The 16,723-nt window shown below is 40.0% G+C and overlaps 1 protein-coding gene across 1 annotated transcript in view; it reads left to right on the top strand.

Moving 5' to 3' along the window:
• Fancm (FA complementation group M) overlaps positions 1-16,723 on the top strand; it is a 94,803-nt gene that overhangs the window by 48,692 nt on the left and 29,388 nt on the right. Inside the window, exon 12 of the mRNA XM_014354576.2 lies at positions 7,639-9,933. Coding sequence (XP_014210062.2) covers positions 7,639-9,933 — 2,295 coding nt within the window. The remainder of the gene's footprint in view (positions 1-7,638; positions 9,934-16,723) is intronic.

Below are 16,723 nucleotides of genomic sequence, written 5' to 3'. Positions count from 1 at the left end.
AAGTACAACATCAGTATTCAGTGATAAGAAGTTTTAGATAATTAAATGACAAATAATCAAAACAGACTATTACCTTAACTATTTCCTTTATTACATCAAAGATTTTTTGAAAATTTTTTTTTTCTTGGGCTTTCTAACCTCAAAATAATTACATAAGTTTTTTTCTATGGGTTTTTTTTTTTTTTTTTAATTTTACAACAGACAACCTGTATTTTCAAACAAATTTATTATAGATTATTCAACCTTTATGTCGGAAAACAATCAATTCGCTCTATTTTTATTATCATCATCAGTATTACCGACAACATTATTATGTTTACACTATCTGCAAGCTCAGCAGCTACCTGAACTTCTAATAGATTAAATAAAGGCTGGCTTAAAGCATAAAGCATCTCTGCCGGAGATGCCTGCATGTCCTCTTTAAAGGCCGTTCGCAAGCCTAGCAAGACTGGCCAGGGTATGTGAGGCCAGCACATCAGTGTGGCCTTGAGTGCCCTGCGGAAGCGTTCAATCAGGCCGTTTCCTTGGGAAAAGTTACGTCGTGGTAGTGTACCCCAAGTAGTTAAAGAGGGCTGTAAAAAGGGCCGACTTAAATTGAGCGCCCTGGTTCGTAGTGATGGTGAGGGGGGTGCCGTAGTGGGCGACCCAGCCCTCCGAGAAGGCCTTAGCCACTGTTGAGGCTTGCTGATCTGGAACGGCGATGGCTGTCGGCCACCTTGTGAAGCAGTCGATGATGGTCAGGCAGTATTGTGCACCTTGTGCCATGGGCAGCTTCATGAGGTCAAGGTGTACGTGGTCGAAGCAGGCCGACTGGGCGTCGAAGGTGCCGAGGGCTGCTCTGTTGTTCACGTGCACCTTAGCCTTCTGACATGGGATACATTGCTGAACCCACGGGCCACGTCCTTTCGCATTAAAGGCCAGTAACATTTCTGAGCTACTGCTTTGCTAGTAGTCCTGACGCTGGGGTGCGACAGAATGTGTGTGACTTCAAACGCCGTGCGGCGGAGAGAGGATGGAATGTAAGGCTTGACCTGACCTAATAAGATGTCTGCGTGTATGCTGTATCCTTCTATATCCAGGGCTTGAAGAGTAGAGAGCAAGTTCGCTGATAGGTACTGGAGCTCTTCGTCGGTGCTCTGGGCCTCTGCAATGGAAGCTGCATCGAGAAGGCTGGGCACGTAGATGGCCTCTTTCCTCGTGAGCGCGTGCGCGACGCTGTTCTCCTCGCCGTTCACGTAGACTAGTCTTTCGTTGTGCTGCAAGACGTAGTCAAGGTGGCGCGCTTGCCTTGGCGAAGCCTTTTCGGATGGCTGCTGGTGTGCCAGGGTCAACGGTCGATGGTCCATGTAGGTGGTGAAAACCCTGCCTTCCGCAGTGACCGTGACGGAGTAGCCCAGGAAGGTCACCTTGTCTCTTCCAAGAGTTCACTTCTCGGGGTTAATGCGCAGTTTGGCCTTGCGCAGGGTGGTGAACAGGATCCTCAGGTGCTGGCGATGCGTCTCGTGGTCTGGGGAGAAGATCAGAAAGTAGTCCAAATAGGTCTTCATGAAGGGCAGATCCCGCAGCAGATAATCTACAGTGCGCTGCAACGACTGAGCGGCATTGCGCTGGCCCAGCAACGACCTGGTGAATTCAAACAGGCCAAAGGGCGTCGTGATGGCTGTCTTCGGGATGTCATCCCCTGCGATCGGGATTTGGTAGAATGCCTTCCTGAGGTTGACCACCGAGAAAACCTAGCTGGAGGGTTCCTAAAGAAAGTCTTCCACGATTGGTAGAGGATAGCGGTCCGGCAAGGTGATGGCGTTTAGCTTGTGGTAGTCACCGGTGATACGCCAGCCTCCGTTGGGTTTTGCCACGACGTGTAGTGGACTGGCCCATTGGCTGGCAGAGGTCCTCACTACGCCTTGGTCGAGGAGTGCGCGGAGCTCTCGTTTGGCTGCCTTACGGCGGTGTCCAACGAGTCGCCTCGGTCGTTTGTGGACTGGTAGGCCTGTCGTGACGATGCAGTGCCTCACCAGCAGATCTGGCAGGAGAACGGCGGTGCTTTTGCACGCTGTTATGTCCTTGAACTCGTTCAGGAGACCTTGTAATCTTTGCTGTAAGGGCCAGGGGCTGCTGCGTTGAGCACGGCTTGGACGCTGTGGAGATTGGCCTTGCGCAGGTGGCACGGTGCTGGAAGGCTAGTGAGAGAGTCAAGGAGTCTCTTGCCCTTGACGTTGACGATCAGGCCGGTCTTTTGAAGGAAGTCCCCTCCTATTATTGCTGTGGAGACATTGGCTACGATGAAGGGCCAACTGAAAGCCCGGCGGAGGCCAAGGCTGACCGTCATGGAGTGTGTGCCATAGGTCGCAATGGATAATTGGTTTGCTGCATGCAGCGTCAGCTTCTGCCGCGTTCTAGGCTGTTTGAAGCCTGCCTTCGGGATGATGGACACTTTGGATCCCGAGTCGACGAGGAAGAGTGTCTTTAACGGGTTGTCGAAGACGTGCAGGCGCTTGGAGTCTGGAGCAAATTGTACCACCTCTGCTGTCTGCTTCAGAGGTGGGCCGCTCAGTTTCCCTAGGCCGCGACAAAGGTGCAGGGTGACTCACAGTTCCTGGCTTTAGCGTCGAACCTCAGGTGATACCAGCAAAAGCCTGCGTCATTGGCGGCTTGCACCTGGTTGGCCTCGGATCTCGACCGGGACCTGGAGCGTTGACGTTGCCGAGGCTGGCGGCCACTGTCATTGCTGCGGTTGAGAACTGCCGTACTCAGTTGGCTGACCTGGAGAGAGAGAGAGCTGCGACCTTTTGTGCTAGGGTGGCGTCGGCTGTTGGTGGTGCGACCGTTAGTTCTGGGATGGCTGTCTGCGTGAGAGAGAAGACGCTGGGGTAGGATTCGACCCGCTCGTCTGCTGCTGCGCTAAGTTCCTTGAGAGTTAATGTTTTGAGGACCTTCAGGATCCTAGCGACGTGTAGGGGCATAAGGTGAAGCCACTTCACCTTCAGCAACTCGTTGCTGACTCGGTTGCGGGCAGTGGTGCGCATGTACCGCAAGAGCTGCGAGGGCGTCTTGTCGCCAAGCTCCAGCTTGTTGAAGAGGAGGTCAAGCTGTTTGTCTTGAGATAGAACCATGCGGTCGAGAATGGCCTTCTTAAGGTTCCCGAAGAGGTCCGTGTCTGGCGGGCTGGACAAGACGTGCATCAGATCGGTGATGGCCGCAGCGTCGAGAGAGGAGACGACGAGGTCATGTTTTTCTCTGTCGCCTGAGACTCCATGCGCATCAAATGCAGATTCCACGAGCAAGAACCAGGCGGACGGGTTAGACGACCAAAAACGGGGAAGGTTGCAGTGCGTTTTGCTTGCGAGTTGTTGAGGTGTTGTTGACTGGTCGCCGCCGGTTCCTTTATTGATAATGGTGGCGAGCGTTTGTTCTTGCTGGTTGATCTTCTGGAGCTGTTGATGGAGAAGCCGCTCTTCCTTCGCTTGTTCTTGTCGGTGGGCGCGCTCTTATCGCGCGCTTAGGAGCTCTTTTTCAGGGGCTTGCTCCTCGCTGGAGATGTAGTCATCGCTGTCAGTGGCCAGCCTTGACGCCTGGATTTCCGAAATGACAGAGCCGGTGGACTGTGGTGTGGAACGAGGCAGAGAGTGACAGCCAATGGATGAGGTGGCCTAATGTGTGTTCGTGGCGTGAGAGCGAGCGAGAGAGAGAGTTGTTGCGGGCTATGGTGCGCGCCGTTGCTGTCTGTTGGAGACTGCTTTGCGTATGATGTTGCCACCTGGTGGCGAAAGTGCGAGATATGATGCGTGGTTGCTCCTCTGTTGGTATGGTCACCCGCACTATTGCTCCCTGTCAAAATGGACGAGTAGCTTGGTTGCCTGCACCACCAGGTGTGTGCCGATGCTATTGTGCGAGAGAGAGAAAGCGAGGGTGAAAACTGCCGGGCTCCAATTTTCAAGAACAGGAGGGGGCGGGAGCGCGTGAAGAAAGCGGAGTGTCTTAACTCAGGGTTCCGGGCCCTTTTATCTTGGAAGGTCGGAGTTAATACGGCCGATGGCGCCAGCTCTAGTGCTGGGTCGAAAATGGAAGACCAAAAGAGATGCGGCTCTTGAGCGAGGACGACGAGGCACGGAAGACCTGGGGTGCGGGAAGCACGAGAATGGTGTTCTGAGATGGGTTGAATAGCACTTCTCACATAAGACAACGGCTTCTTTTTTTTTTTTTTTTTTTTTTTTTTTTTTTTTTTTTTTTTTTTTTTTTTTTTTTTTTTTTTCGTTACCGCGCACGAACACTTGACGTAGTTGCTGTCTTTGGTCTTGCTGACTCTTGGAGTTGTTGCAAGCGTGCACTGGGATTCACCTTGAGGTTGTTTTGCTGTAAACAGTAAAGAAGCCATTATTTATAAAAAATGACGTTAGGTTTGCAGTAGCATATGTATACGTTGAGGGCTAGGGCTAGAGTTTTGGGCGGAGCACAAGTCAGCTCACGGGACCAGCTGCTGCTTCCAACGTTGGGCGCGCGAGGGAGCTGATGAAAGTCCGGGCACCACATATACATATTTTTAATAGAATTCTAGTCGTACAGTCAACGTTGAATTCAGGCTTTGTTAGTTCAAGTTACTAATTTTTTGAAGCTGCTCAAATATTGTACCTAAAAAGGGCCGTACATATGCGGCTTAAACATTGTATTTTTATATTAATGAAAATAAACTGACAGTATAGCTATTAGAATTGTTGATTTAATATTATACGCAACGCTTCACTTGCAGATGCCCTAAATATCAATGATCAATGCTAGAATTTTAATACTCTTTGTCCTTCGTCATTATCTGTTGTAATAGAGTACTGCTGAATTTATTTAATTATTCTTTGGGCTGGTTTTGCTTTAATAAAGTATTTAATCAGTTCTTTAATGGTCAATATCTGCGGAATAAACGTATTTGGAGAACTTGTTACACCCAGTTTGTATTATACCCCGTCCATAACGTCTAAAAAGTAGTATCTCTTGCCGATAGTAGTGGCGATATTCATGCTCTTCACGGTAATAAGCTTGTTTAAAATCTGAGCTCTAATGACCTTGAAAACCTTGTAGTCAGCTGGTTCACCTCCATTATGAGCTTTTGTAAACAGTTTATGATATCTCTATTTAATTTATAAGTCACCCATGACTTTCTTTCTAAATGACAAATCCATTTTGATTAATGATATTGTCTCGTAAGCACTTGATTTACGCTTCAAATTGGCGAGGTGATTGAGTCTAGTTAATCTGACATAAGTACTTGTTGTAAATCAAAAACTTAATTGTTATTAAGTAATTACTCGTTTCTATATTCGAGAAAAAGAGACAGGAGAGTCTCTTCCTTGCACCTCTCTTTTGTTTTCTTAAGTTTAAATGGTTCCGTGTGCTCATTCTGGGATCCATGTAATCGCACCCTAACCACAGTCCTAACAAAATTCAGTGAACAGGAGGGTGCCAGAGAGGAGAAAACCCAGTAAAAACTGTTAGTCTGAAAGCTCCGATCGACTGAGTGGAATATATTTAAGTAATTCCTCCGTGAGTAACTAAAAACGACTTTAATAAAGACTTTACCAAAAAAGTTGTTAAAAAAATTGTTTTACATGGTATTTTTATTTCAATTACCATCCTCACTAGTTATTCTAAGCGATTTTATATCAAAGTAATTTGGTCAAAAGGTACAAGATACTTTGTAAAAGTGAATTTTAGTAAATATTACGGAAGACTATGTCTGTTTCTGGTACGTACAAGTAAGCTGCTTGTATAGTTGGAATGTTCTTATCTACCTTACATGAAAACTGCCATCACTCTATCGACGGAAAACAAAATTTTTCCATTTAGTGCCACTAATCAAAAGCTGTAGTGGCTGAAAAAAAGGCTGTTGTTATGATACAGGCGTTGATGTGCGTTTTATTATTTTGGTTTATTTAAATTTACATTTACATTTGCACTCACCTTTAGTAGTTTCCTCTGTTGTAACCGCAAGATCCATTTTATACTAATCTATTCATCTCTTTACATAAAAATACTTTATTTATTATAGTATCAAGATGTCTTATTATAAGCTGGTTCGCAAGCCTACACCTACCAAGAGTACCAGGATCTGCATGCGCCGCCGTCCCATAGAATCGGACGGTGGATCTCCCAAACGCTTTGGTCTGCTATTTTCCTTCTTTGCGAAGCCTGGCCACCCAAAATAAGGGAGCAACTGCACCAACGCATTGGGAGTGCTGCACGTGTCAGTTGTGACAAGCTAGCACTTTTTTTCAGTGTACGCAGTTTGATTGTAGCTCGATGTTCGCTTAGTGAGGGTCGAAACGTGAAAAAACTGAAAAGTGACACTAGACGAAAAGGACACTTTTTGCTCATTTTTTCGTAAATTTGACGACAACAACAACTTTGAATGTTATTTTTTATAAGTGAAACAGAAATAACACATCTTTTTACTAAATAATGACTTTTTAATTAACACATTTCAGCTCAGTACGCGCATACTAGCTGGAAACATCGTATTACAAAGATAAAGGCTCTGACCACTGATGCTGTTTCTTTTATGTGTTATGGATAGCCCATCCTTTGAAAAACTCAGTCTGTGAGAATTAGTTAAGGGCAGTCAAGGAAAAGTTTTTTTAAATTTTCTCTGGACTGCCCTTAACGAGGTAAACATATCAAGGTTCCACCAACCGAATATTACAACATGCTTTGCCTCTTTACTCCACATAAGTTTTTTAATTTGTACCATAAAATCTATAGCTACCAAATACCATATCCCAATCGAACAGCAGACATCGACTTCAATCGTAGTCAGTAAAAGAGCGTAATATAGCCAGTATAGTGTATGTACTGCAAAATTATTGGTATCAATAAGGTAGCGCTAGCATTATTTTCCCATGTAAATGTTCATTTTTCTGGACGCTATTTTTGAACATTTAGTGTTTTGTGTATTAGTCACGTATTTAGGTGACAAAAAATATTTTGTACATTTAGTTTACGTTACCAGAGTTAAACGCTAATCCGACATGCTGACAGTTATTTTACATCACACGATCTATGCATGTGACTAACGTCATAGACGCTAAACTCTAAAAACAAGCGTCCATAAAAATAGGCATTAAATATCCATTTTCTTACCCACAAAGTTCTAGCTCCTAGCTTCTAGTGCCTTACTTATGTGACGCAAAAATATCTATTTACTAATCAAAAAGATACCAGTCACGTCTAGTGTCTCTTTTTATAAGCTGAGCATGTTAACCTTTCTAAAATGGACGCTAAACTATCTTATCGACAGCTGTTTTTTGTCTCTAGACTATTCTATGACCAAGATGCTGAATGCTAGACACTAAAAACTAGTGACCAGAAAAAAATCCATCCATCATATTGATTTCGTTTGTTCAAGTCTATCCAACACACTAAATGCAGTTTTCGAAGGGTAGACTTATGTAGACACCGTTAAGGTTTGCAAATAAGTAGAGCTGTTAGATTTAATAGTACGTATTATAAGACCGAAAAAATGATATTAAGTAATTCTTTATTTGATAAGATGAAATAGCTGTAGCCAATGTAATTCTGATACTGTACAGTATTCAGTAAAAAATTAAAAAAAGCCTTTACATGACTTTTTTTTCGTAATCCTAATGCTTGCAGACGTCACTGATGAGGTTTCTACAGCCGTCAAACTCGTTAGCAGCAGCAACAGAAACAGCAGTAGTAACGGCTTGCACTAGCAGCAACAACATGGGTACCTCTGGCCCCAGTAACGACAACGACTCTGGCATTCTCTCCCAAGAACACCGAAAAGGATCGCACACCCTAGAAAACGTGTATGTGAACCTTCTCCCAGCCGATGTGCCCCTCCTGAGCTGTGACAACCTCGTCCTCGAGTTTCTCATACTGTGCACGATGAAGCGTTCAGAGGATTCAGAGCCTTTTAGCCGTAGCCCGTCCTCTTGGCTTGTCTGGTTGCCCTTCCCCGAGAAGATCAGCAGCTGTAATGACGGTCAACAGACAGATCTGGTGAACTTCTTTGGTGGGGTATGGTTACCTCCCTATAATAACCTCGAGTCCATCAGCCAGCTGGTACTGTGCAAGCCCGTTCGCTTGCCTGGCGAGTTGGAGGACTCCTTGCTAGATACTGGGTTTCCCCCGCATTACGACGTTGACAATTCCCAACAGATCTGCTCGAGTTTTGGGTCCATTGACGACTTTAAGGATTATGGTGATGTCCAAATCATCGAATCCAAGTACACTGACAACAGCAGCAATAACAACAACATCCGTAGCCAGTGGGAAGATTTGGCAGAAAATGCAACAGCAGCCTTAAAGCTGGTGCAACCTTCTGAAGCTGACTGTGCGCAAGTTGAGGTCGACTTCGATGCCATCTTAGACGAAACGTCACCAGACGCTGCTGGTTACAGTAGCAGCAATAGCAGTACTAAAAATAACTGCATCAATCCCGCACGCATCCCACGCAACATATTCGAGGAACTGCTCGAGGCAACCAGTGATGAAGACGATGTAGACCTGTTTGAAGATCTTAGCCCCATTACAACTAATGTCCAAAAAGGCGTAGGAAAACGCAATGCCAGTCGAAGTCCCAGCTACGATTTGCCCGTCATTATAAAGCGGCAGCGTCTACTGTCTCACTTTAACGCTGACTCTTCTGACGACGAAGCCGTCTTCGGCACGCCGCCGAAACCCAAACCCAAGACTAAAAAAGCTGTTCCATCCTCGGCCCTTCTACAACCACCTTCTTCCAAGGATATCCCTGCCACCATGTTTTATCTGGACTCCGAGGAAGATTTTTTTGATGACATGGACGACTTAGAGACACAGTTTAGCCCTAATCCAACGCCACCAATGACTGTTGGACAAGGTGGATGCGTCCAAGGAGAGGAGCTACCAGTCGTGCCCCAGATGTTGAGCAACAACTACAACGACCAGCAAAAAAAAGACGTTTGTGATGAGAAAAATAAGCGCCAGTCCGCTATTGACGGGTCCAAACAGGGTGTGACTAACGAAAGCGAGCTTGCGTCTGACTTGAATTTTGATGAGAATGATGATTTTGAGCAGGACTCCATCATTGTCATTGCTGTTCCGAAGGAACAACAAGAGAAGTTGAGCAGTTACTTCACAGCCAGTAATGGCAGTGGCAAGCATGGTGCTCAGAGCTCCAACGTGAAGCTCCAGACAAACTCAACAGACTGGATCTCAACTGGTGGCTGCAAGTCAAAAAACAAGATGCTTAGTTTAAAGAATCTGAACTCTGTGGGAAGTGAAGTTTTAGAGAATAATATAAATACTCCGCCAGAAGGCTCTACCAGCAGGCTGATCGATGTTCAAAAGAATTATCGAGCTGAGTTCGACAAGTCTGCCCATCTGAGTATGCGAAGAAACAGACTGAATGGAGTGGTTACCAGGGGTATGGATGGTTTCACCCTGCCAAGCCAGCTAGCTCGCAGAGCATCTATTTTGCCTGAGAAAAAAAAATTGTGCCCAGGCACCGGGACAGGGAGTTGCAAGAAAAACATCTCTGTGAGCTCGGTGAGCCCATTTTTTCGCAGACACTGTAGCGAAAGTAGCCTATTCGTCCAAACATTTAAAAAGGAAGCCAATAATTGGGAAAAGAAATGTGGGAGGGGCAGATGCCGACAACTGGTCAAGAAGTTCATCGAGGAGGAGGCCGAGGTCTCATCGGACTATGATACGTCTGGTGGCAGCTCTAGCGAGGAGAATGACGCCCACGATGACATCGGCAATTTCGTGAGTTACACTCAGGTTCCTGAGGACGAAAAAATGCGTGCTCATTACCTGCAGACCATTCATCGTGCTGGTCCAGTGCGTTCTGGTGCTTTCATTATCAAAGAACTTTCTTATCGGCCGATCGAGCACTCAAGCGTCTACTCTCAGCCTGTTTCCCAGATTGAAGATCACTACTTGCACGTAAGTTATGTTTTACGCTTTTTAGTCTAATGAGTACCTTGAAACTATAATTTACAGATGTACAGCATAATTTTTACTAAATGGTGAAATTGATTATTCTTCTACATAATTTCCCCAGGAATATAGGAAAATGGTTTTAATCAAATTATAAATCATCTATATTTATTTATTTGAGAATTTATGCATACATGTCAATTTATTTATTTGACTTTTTGCTTTGGTCTCTACTTCTAATACTCCAAGAGAAATCTCACAGCTCTCAAAACGTTTGTCAATCATAAAATTTGTCTAGGAGTATTAGAAGTGAAGACATACGCAAAACACTAAATTGTCATAAAAATGGGTATCTTTACATGAATTGTTAAATGAATAAATAAAGCCTATTTTTAATTTAGTATATTTTTCCACATTTCTGGGGAAACTCTGATGAGAATGGCCAATTTCTTTCTGTATTAGAAATATATTTGAAAAATTCCTAGGACAACGAACTGTTTTAGGATTTTGTAGACACTGCTTATCATTATGAGTATTCACTATGAGCATGAGGACTAGTGCTTTAATGGCGTTTATTGGCTATGTGAGAATAGTATTCCCTACTTACAATGAAAAACTAAAAAAATACTTATCACAAATTTTTAAAGTGATATAGCTATGAAATATTGTTGTTACAATATTCTAGAATTATTCTGGTTTGTTATGAAATACATCTGCAGTAAATTTTGTGCTCGCGTCATTAGCATGCACTGAAAAAAGTGGTGTTAGAAAAGTATTATAACTGTACTAAAAATTACTATATTTTCCAGAAAAGCTAAGACATACTCACCTGATGACGCAAATTGTTATGTTTAAAATAATTTTTATTGTATTTTAGATGATTACTATTATGTAGCACCCCTACAAAAATTATTACACGATATAATAAAAATTACTATATCTAACATAGTAACGATTATGATAGTATAATTTTTGCTATACAATATAAGTAGTAAATTTTATTTTAATCGTTTTAAAATGTCCTATATTCAGAAATAGACTTTACTACGTAACATAGTAACATTTCTCATTCCACAGCATTGCTATTCAGTATAGTGAAAATTACTATGTTCGAAAGTAATTTTGTACGATGTCTATAGGTATACAAGCCTATTTAGTTTCAAAATTAAGGTTATACTACTGTAAATATTATGAGAAACATATTTTTTGATTCATAAGAGTTAAAAATTGATACCTACAGATAATTAATTTTGAATCGACTAATCATCCGTGGTTAACACTGTGGTTTACAGGAAACCCTTTGATTTTTAACTTTATTATGTGTATCGTAAACTGTACACGTTCCCACTTGTACTTTATCGATACTTATAGTCGGATAGAATTAGCAAAAAAGCATGATCATTTTTGAAAAATTGCGTCTGACGCAAAAAAAATCTAGGTGGTAGTTGAGCTGTTTCAAATCAAATCTTATTAGTTTTAGATTCTAAATTGTGTCAGCTAACAGCCCAAAAAAAAAGTAACAGTGGCCAAAAATGGTTTTTCGCGTCTAGAAAAAACTGGAAAGTTGGACAAAAAAGTGACACCAGTGAGTAAAAAGCGCAATTTCAAGATGAAGAAAATGAGCTCCAGTAGGATAAAATTAGTCTAGCCGTTTTTTCGCAATTTGCAAAAAAGTACCACTTTGGACCGTTTTTTGAAAAATCTATAACTGGCGTTCCTTGTAATACTAAGACTTGAAAATTTAAATACAAGGTAGATCCAATGTTCCTTAATATCCACACCAAGTTTTAGGAAGATTGGTTGTAAACTTTTTGCAAACCGCTGCAAGAAGCAAACAATGGTCCCTCCGCTAAAAAAGTTGGACGTGGCTGGTTTTTTACTATATTTCCATTTTTCAAACGGTATTGTACTCGTTGAGAGTTATTCTACAACCTACCAAAATTTCGTTCTGTTTGACAAGTACGCGAAAAATTGATGTCAAAAACCAGCTATTTTCCGTGGATGTGACGGCGCACAGTGGGGCAAATTGCCAAACAGCTGTCCAAAATTTAATTTTTCAAGTTTCAAATTTACCATTTTTTGTGATGTTTACTTTTGATACTCAAGAGCATATAAATCAGTAGAATTCATAACCCAAAAAAATTTGGTCCTAAACGTGCGCAGCTTCCAAGTAGGTGAATTTCGTTTCTTCCGAATTTTTTCGATTTATTGTGTGGTTTTTGTTTCTTAAATTGATTGTACAATTTTTTGGTTTGATTTAGCTAACATTTTTTTTTTTTTTTTTTTTCACATTATTGTACATGTTATAAAGAGTAAATTTTCTTATTGACTTATGAAAGTAAATAAATCTCTAAGTATTTAATTTTATTTTTTTAAAATGGTATATTTATGCAAACATTTAAAGAAAACGTAGAAAATCTAAAAGGTTTTTTTCGAGCTTTCATGAGCTCTCTAGCGATTTCATATACCTTAACATACCTAGAAAGTAAATTCATTAAAAAATCTTGCCCATATTAGCCCCTCTTTAAATAAGATAAAAATTCATATCTTAAGTAAGCGCAATAGTCTGAGGGCTAGGTCTTTTCTGGTGTACAACCAGTCTGCACCGGATGAATAAAGGTTTTTTTAAAGTTTATTTTAGTGTATATTTTTACGCAGAATCTGAATTGACTATTTACAATTTGTTAAAAGTGGTACAATTTTTCTAAAGCGCTATTGGTTAAACAATCATAAAAATATTCAAAAAAATCGAAATTTTGGTTTCAAACTTTTTTTTTTATAAGAATCTGGCACATTTTAAGAAGAAAAAGTCTCTTGTAATTTTTTCGAAAAGCTTCAAAAAAAAGTTATAAATTTTTGAAGTCCCCAAACTGGGCATTTTTCATCAACTGTAATTTTTAATATCTTTTGATAGAAGCATGTTAGAGAAAAGTATCAAGAGAACATTTCTACTTAAAATAGATAAATAAGTTAGAAACATAAGTTTTTTCAAATATAAGTAACACTTTTCAATTTTTTATAAAGTAATTGCCTTTTTTTAAACAACCACGTACTTAAACTGACAACGCTACTAGGTATAATCGTGAAACTTAGAATTTTGGTCTGTTCGATTAGATTAGAACTAGCAAAGGTAAGATGCAGTTGCATACTGCAAAGAAAGAAATCTATCAATAATCTACTATACCATTATTGTTATAAGTAAAGTAATATTGTCTTGTCCATTGTAAATTTTCCGCGCGTATATATACAATTTAATGATGAATAAAATAAAACGGTCTGAACTCCATTATGCTTACCTGAAGACCACTGAAAAATCAATTGCCGAAAAGAAAGTTGAAATTATACAGAATTTATTAGATAAATTTAATGTTTCTAACGATTGTTCTACAAGGAAAACTCTTCAAGATAAACTAAACTCAAGATTTTACAACAGATACAGTGAAAAATGGAATGCATTAAAACGTAATAATGATCAATTTCTTGTGAAAGAGCAAGACTGGTTAAATACCGAAATAGATTTTACATTTAACAGCCACCTACGTGAGTTCAATTTAATCTTTCAATACAATGTGCATTTATTATTATCATGATTAAATCATAAAAAAAGAACAAAACGCAAAAAGAGGAAGAAACTCAGTCATTTTGTGAAAGTTCTGATCGTAAAAAAAAAAAAGGAAAACAGAATCTCTTCATAGTTCAAATAGTGTCAATGCGTTAACAACTGCAGCATCAAAGGCCTTACGTTCTAATGGAAATAACACTCCTGCAAAACTGTTAAAGAAAACCACAGAAGGTTCTCCAAATCTAGAAAAATATCGTTAAGGGATGAAGGGGGTAGATTTTTGTATGTTTGATATAAATTTCGTAATCAGTGACCCCAAAAACCTTGAAAATTGTATACGACTTGGCAACTTTATAAATTATGTGGTATTTCATGCAAGGGGGTGGTTCTTGAGGAGTAATAGGGGTATATTGTTGTCTGTTTGATATGAAATTCGTAATCAATGACCCCGAAAACCTTGAAAATGGTATACAACTTGATAACTTTATAAATTATGTGATATTTCATGCAAGTGGGTAGTTCTTAAGGGGTGGAGGGGGTAAATTTTTGTATGTTTGATATGAAATTCGTAATCAGTGACCCCAACAACCTCAGAGCACTAAATTTTATACCAATTTTTTTATTTTTAGCCAGCTTTTTGGTGATTTGCCCCACTCTGCGGCGTGGTGAGCTGCTAGCAAACCCCGGAGCTATGATGCTGAGAGAGTGCATGGCCTACGCCGCTGCCGTATCCATGGAAAATAGCCGGTTTTTGACATCAATTTTTTGCATACTTCCAAAATGTCAAATGGAATGACGTTTTGGTAAAAGAAGTAACAATTGAACGGTAGAGTAACTGTCGAAAAATACAATGCTGTTTGAAAAATGGCAATGTGTTGAAAAACCAGCCACGTCCAACTTTTTTGCGGAGGGACCATTTTTGACTTCTTACAGCGGTCTGTAAAAAGTTTACAACCGATCTTCCTTAAATTTTGTGTGAATGTTAAGGGACACAAGATCTACCTTGAATTTTATTTTCAAGTCTTAATATTTAAAGGAACGCGAATTATAGGTTTTTTCAAAAAATGGTCTAAAGTTGCATTTTTTTGCATATTGCAAAAAAACGGCTAGACCGATTTTATCCCACCAGAGCTTGTTTTCTTCGTTTTAAAATTGCGCATATTTTTATCAAGATAACTTATTTTTCCGACTCTCCAGTTTTTTTCGAGATGCGAAAAACCAATTTTGGCTACTGTTACCATTTTTTTGGGCCGTTAGCTGACACAAATTAGAGTATAAAACTATTTAGATTTGTTCTGAAATACCTTAACTACCACCCAGATTCTTTTCGCGTTAGAAGAAATTTTTCTAATCGACAACCTAGTTCCATCCCACCATTAAGCAGACATACTGTAACATAGTCTAGTGGTTCCGGAGCTCAATTCAAAAGCCAAGCGACAGAGGTTTAAGTCCTGGTGACTGTAGATCTCTTTTTAAATGAAATTATTTTTAAAACACATGGTTATGTATATTCTGAAGTACATACACATCGTTATTTATAGTCTGCACACACACACACACACGTGTGTGTGTGTGCGGGTGCATATGTGTTTCTTGTCTTACATTATTATGAAAACTATTTCTGAACAAAGTAAAAATTACTATGTTGAATAGCAAATTTTTATATTATCTGGTTTTATTACGTGGCATAGTAATTTTTACCATAAGGTGAGTATGTCTTAGCTTTCCTATAAAATATAGTAATTTTTAATATAGTTGTAACACTTTTTCTAATACTACTTTTCTCAGTGTGATTGAAACCAAGTTCATCGGAGTAACCTTATGGTACTGTTTGTACGGTATGATATACACAAATTGAGCTTCATGTTAACTTCTGCTACTTTGTCGGGTATGTGATGTTACACCACTTATTTTTTTTATCGTAGACAGACTTAATACTATGAACTTGTTCCAAATGATCATGTGTGTTGCGTGACGTGCTTCAAGTTTTTGTTAAAAATATTACTATGAATCTAAATACAAATTTAATGCTAATCTCATCTGTATCGCAGTATTTGTGGTTAGAAACTTTAAATAAATACAGTGTTAAATCAATGTAAGTGGGTTTAATTATTTGTAAATTAAAATGTTCCTTTTTTTAGATCGAGTTTTCATTGCTTTTGTCAAAATTTCATCGTAGCTAATACGCCAGGGGCCCTATTCTCTAAGCGTGTTAAACATGTTTGATCACCCATTTGAAATAGAGCTAAAGAAGCCTTTTGATTGGTTGAGAAGGGTTCATGTCATAAAAGTCACTTGCATGTAGTACGTATGAATAATACCCCAATAACCCAATAACCCAAGACAAAAGTTAGTATTACATGTACTACATGCAAGTTATGTTACTCCAACCAAGCGATTTTTATGACATGAACCCTCCTCAACCAATCAAAAAGCGCCTTTAGCTTCATTTCGATTGGTGATTAAATACGTTTAACACGCTTAGAAGCTAGGGGCCTAGGCTAGATAATTTAAGATAATACACCAGAATAACTTCATATATTTTTTGTAACAAAGCAAAATGTTTGTATTAATCTTAAAGAACAGTAGCATAGAATAATTGTGTTCTTTAACTTTTCATAGTGTCTATTGAGAAATGCTACGCTAAAGTTGTAAAAACATGTCATTGTAGCGCAAGTAGTCTTCATACACACTACGAACAGTGCTTTAATAGTGTATTAATCATACACGGAGGGTAAATTAAGAGAGTTCAAATCACTGGCATTTGACCAAAAATGTGATCTGAGGAATTCCTTATTTCCTTCCTTGAGTTGTATGATTTTTAATCAATCTTTTGCTGAGATATTAAATTTTCTTCCCGCAAAAAAAAAAATAAAGTTTTTTCTTTTAACGCCGTGTGATAAAACATGTTAACCGTACTGCGCTTTGTGGAAAAAATTCCATCTCTTAGCACAGAATGAGTAAAAAATCGAATATAACCCGTGAAAGAGAAACAAAGAAAGTCTCAGATCAGATTCTTGGTCAAAAGCCTGTGATCTGAGATCTGGGACTTATATTACTTTTCCTCCGTAAGTGAGTAATGTACCATTGCTCTTATTTCAAAACTACTCATTCTGAATCCAAATATTCTAATTTAAACTGTATTGCATGGAAGTATTTCCTTAGACTCCCACCAAAAGTTTGTGCATTATATTCGAATTTGGAGACAGAAACTGCTTTACTGTAGCCCTGCTC

The sequence above is a fragment of the Copidosoma floridanum genome, unplaced genomic scaffold (assembly GCF_036245765.1).
Source record: "Copidosoma floridanum isolate Cflo_tuat_1 unplaced genomic scaffold, Cflo_Japanese_pri ptg000004l, whole genome shotgun sequence".
Lineage (NCBI taxonomy): Eukaryota > Metazoa > Arthropoda > Insecta > Hymenoptera > Encyrtidae > Copidosoma > Copidosoma floridanum.
The sequence above is the reverse complement of the archived record's forward strand: the minus strand, read 5'-3'. Positions and strand labels throughout refer to the sequence as shown.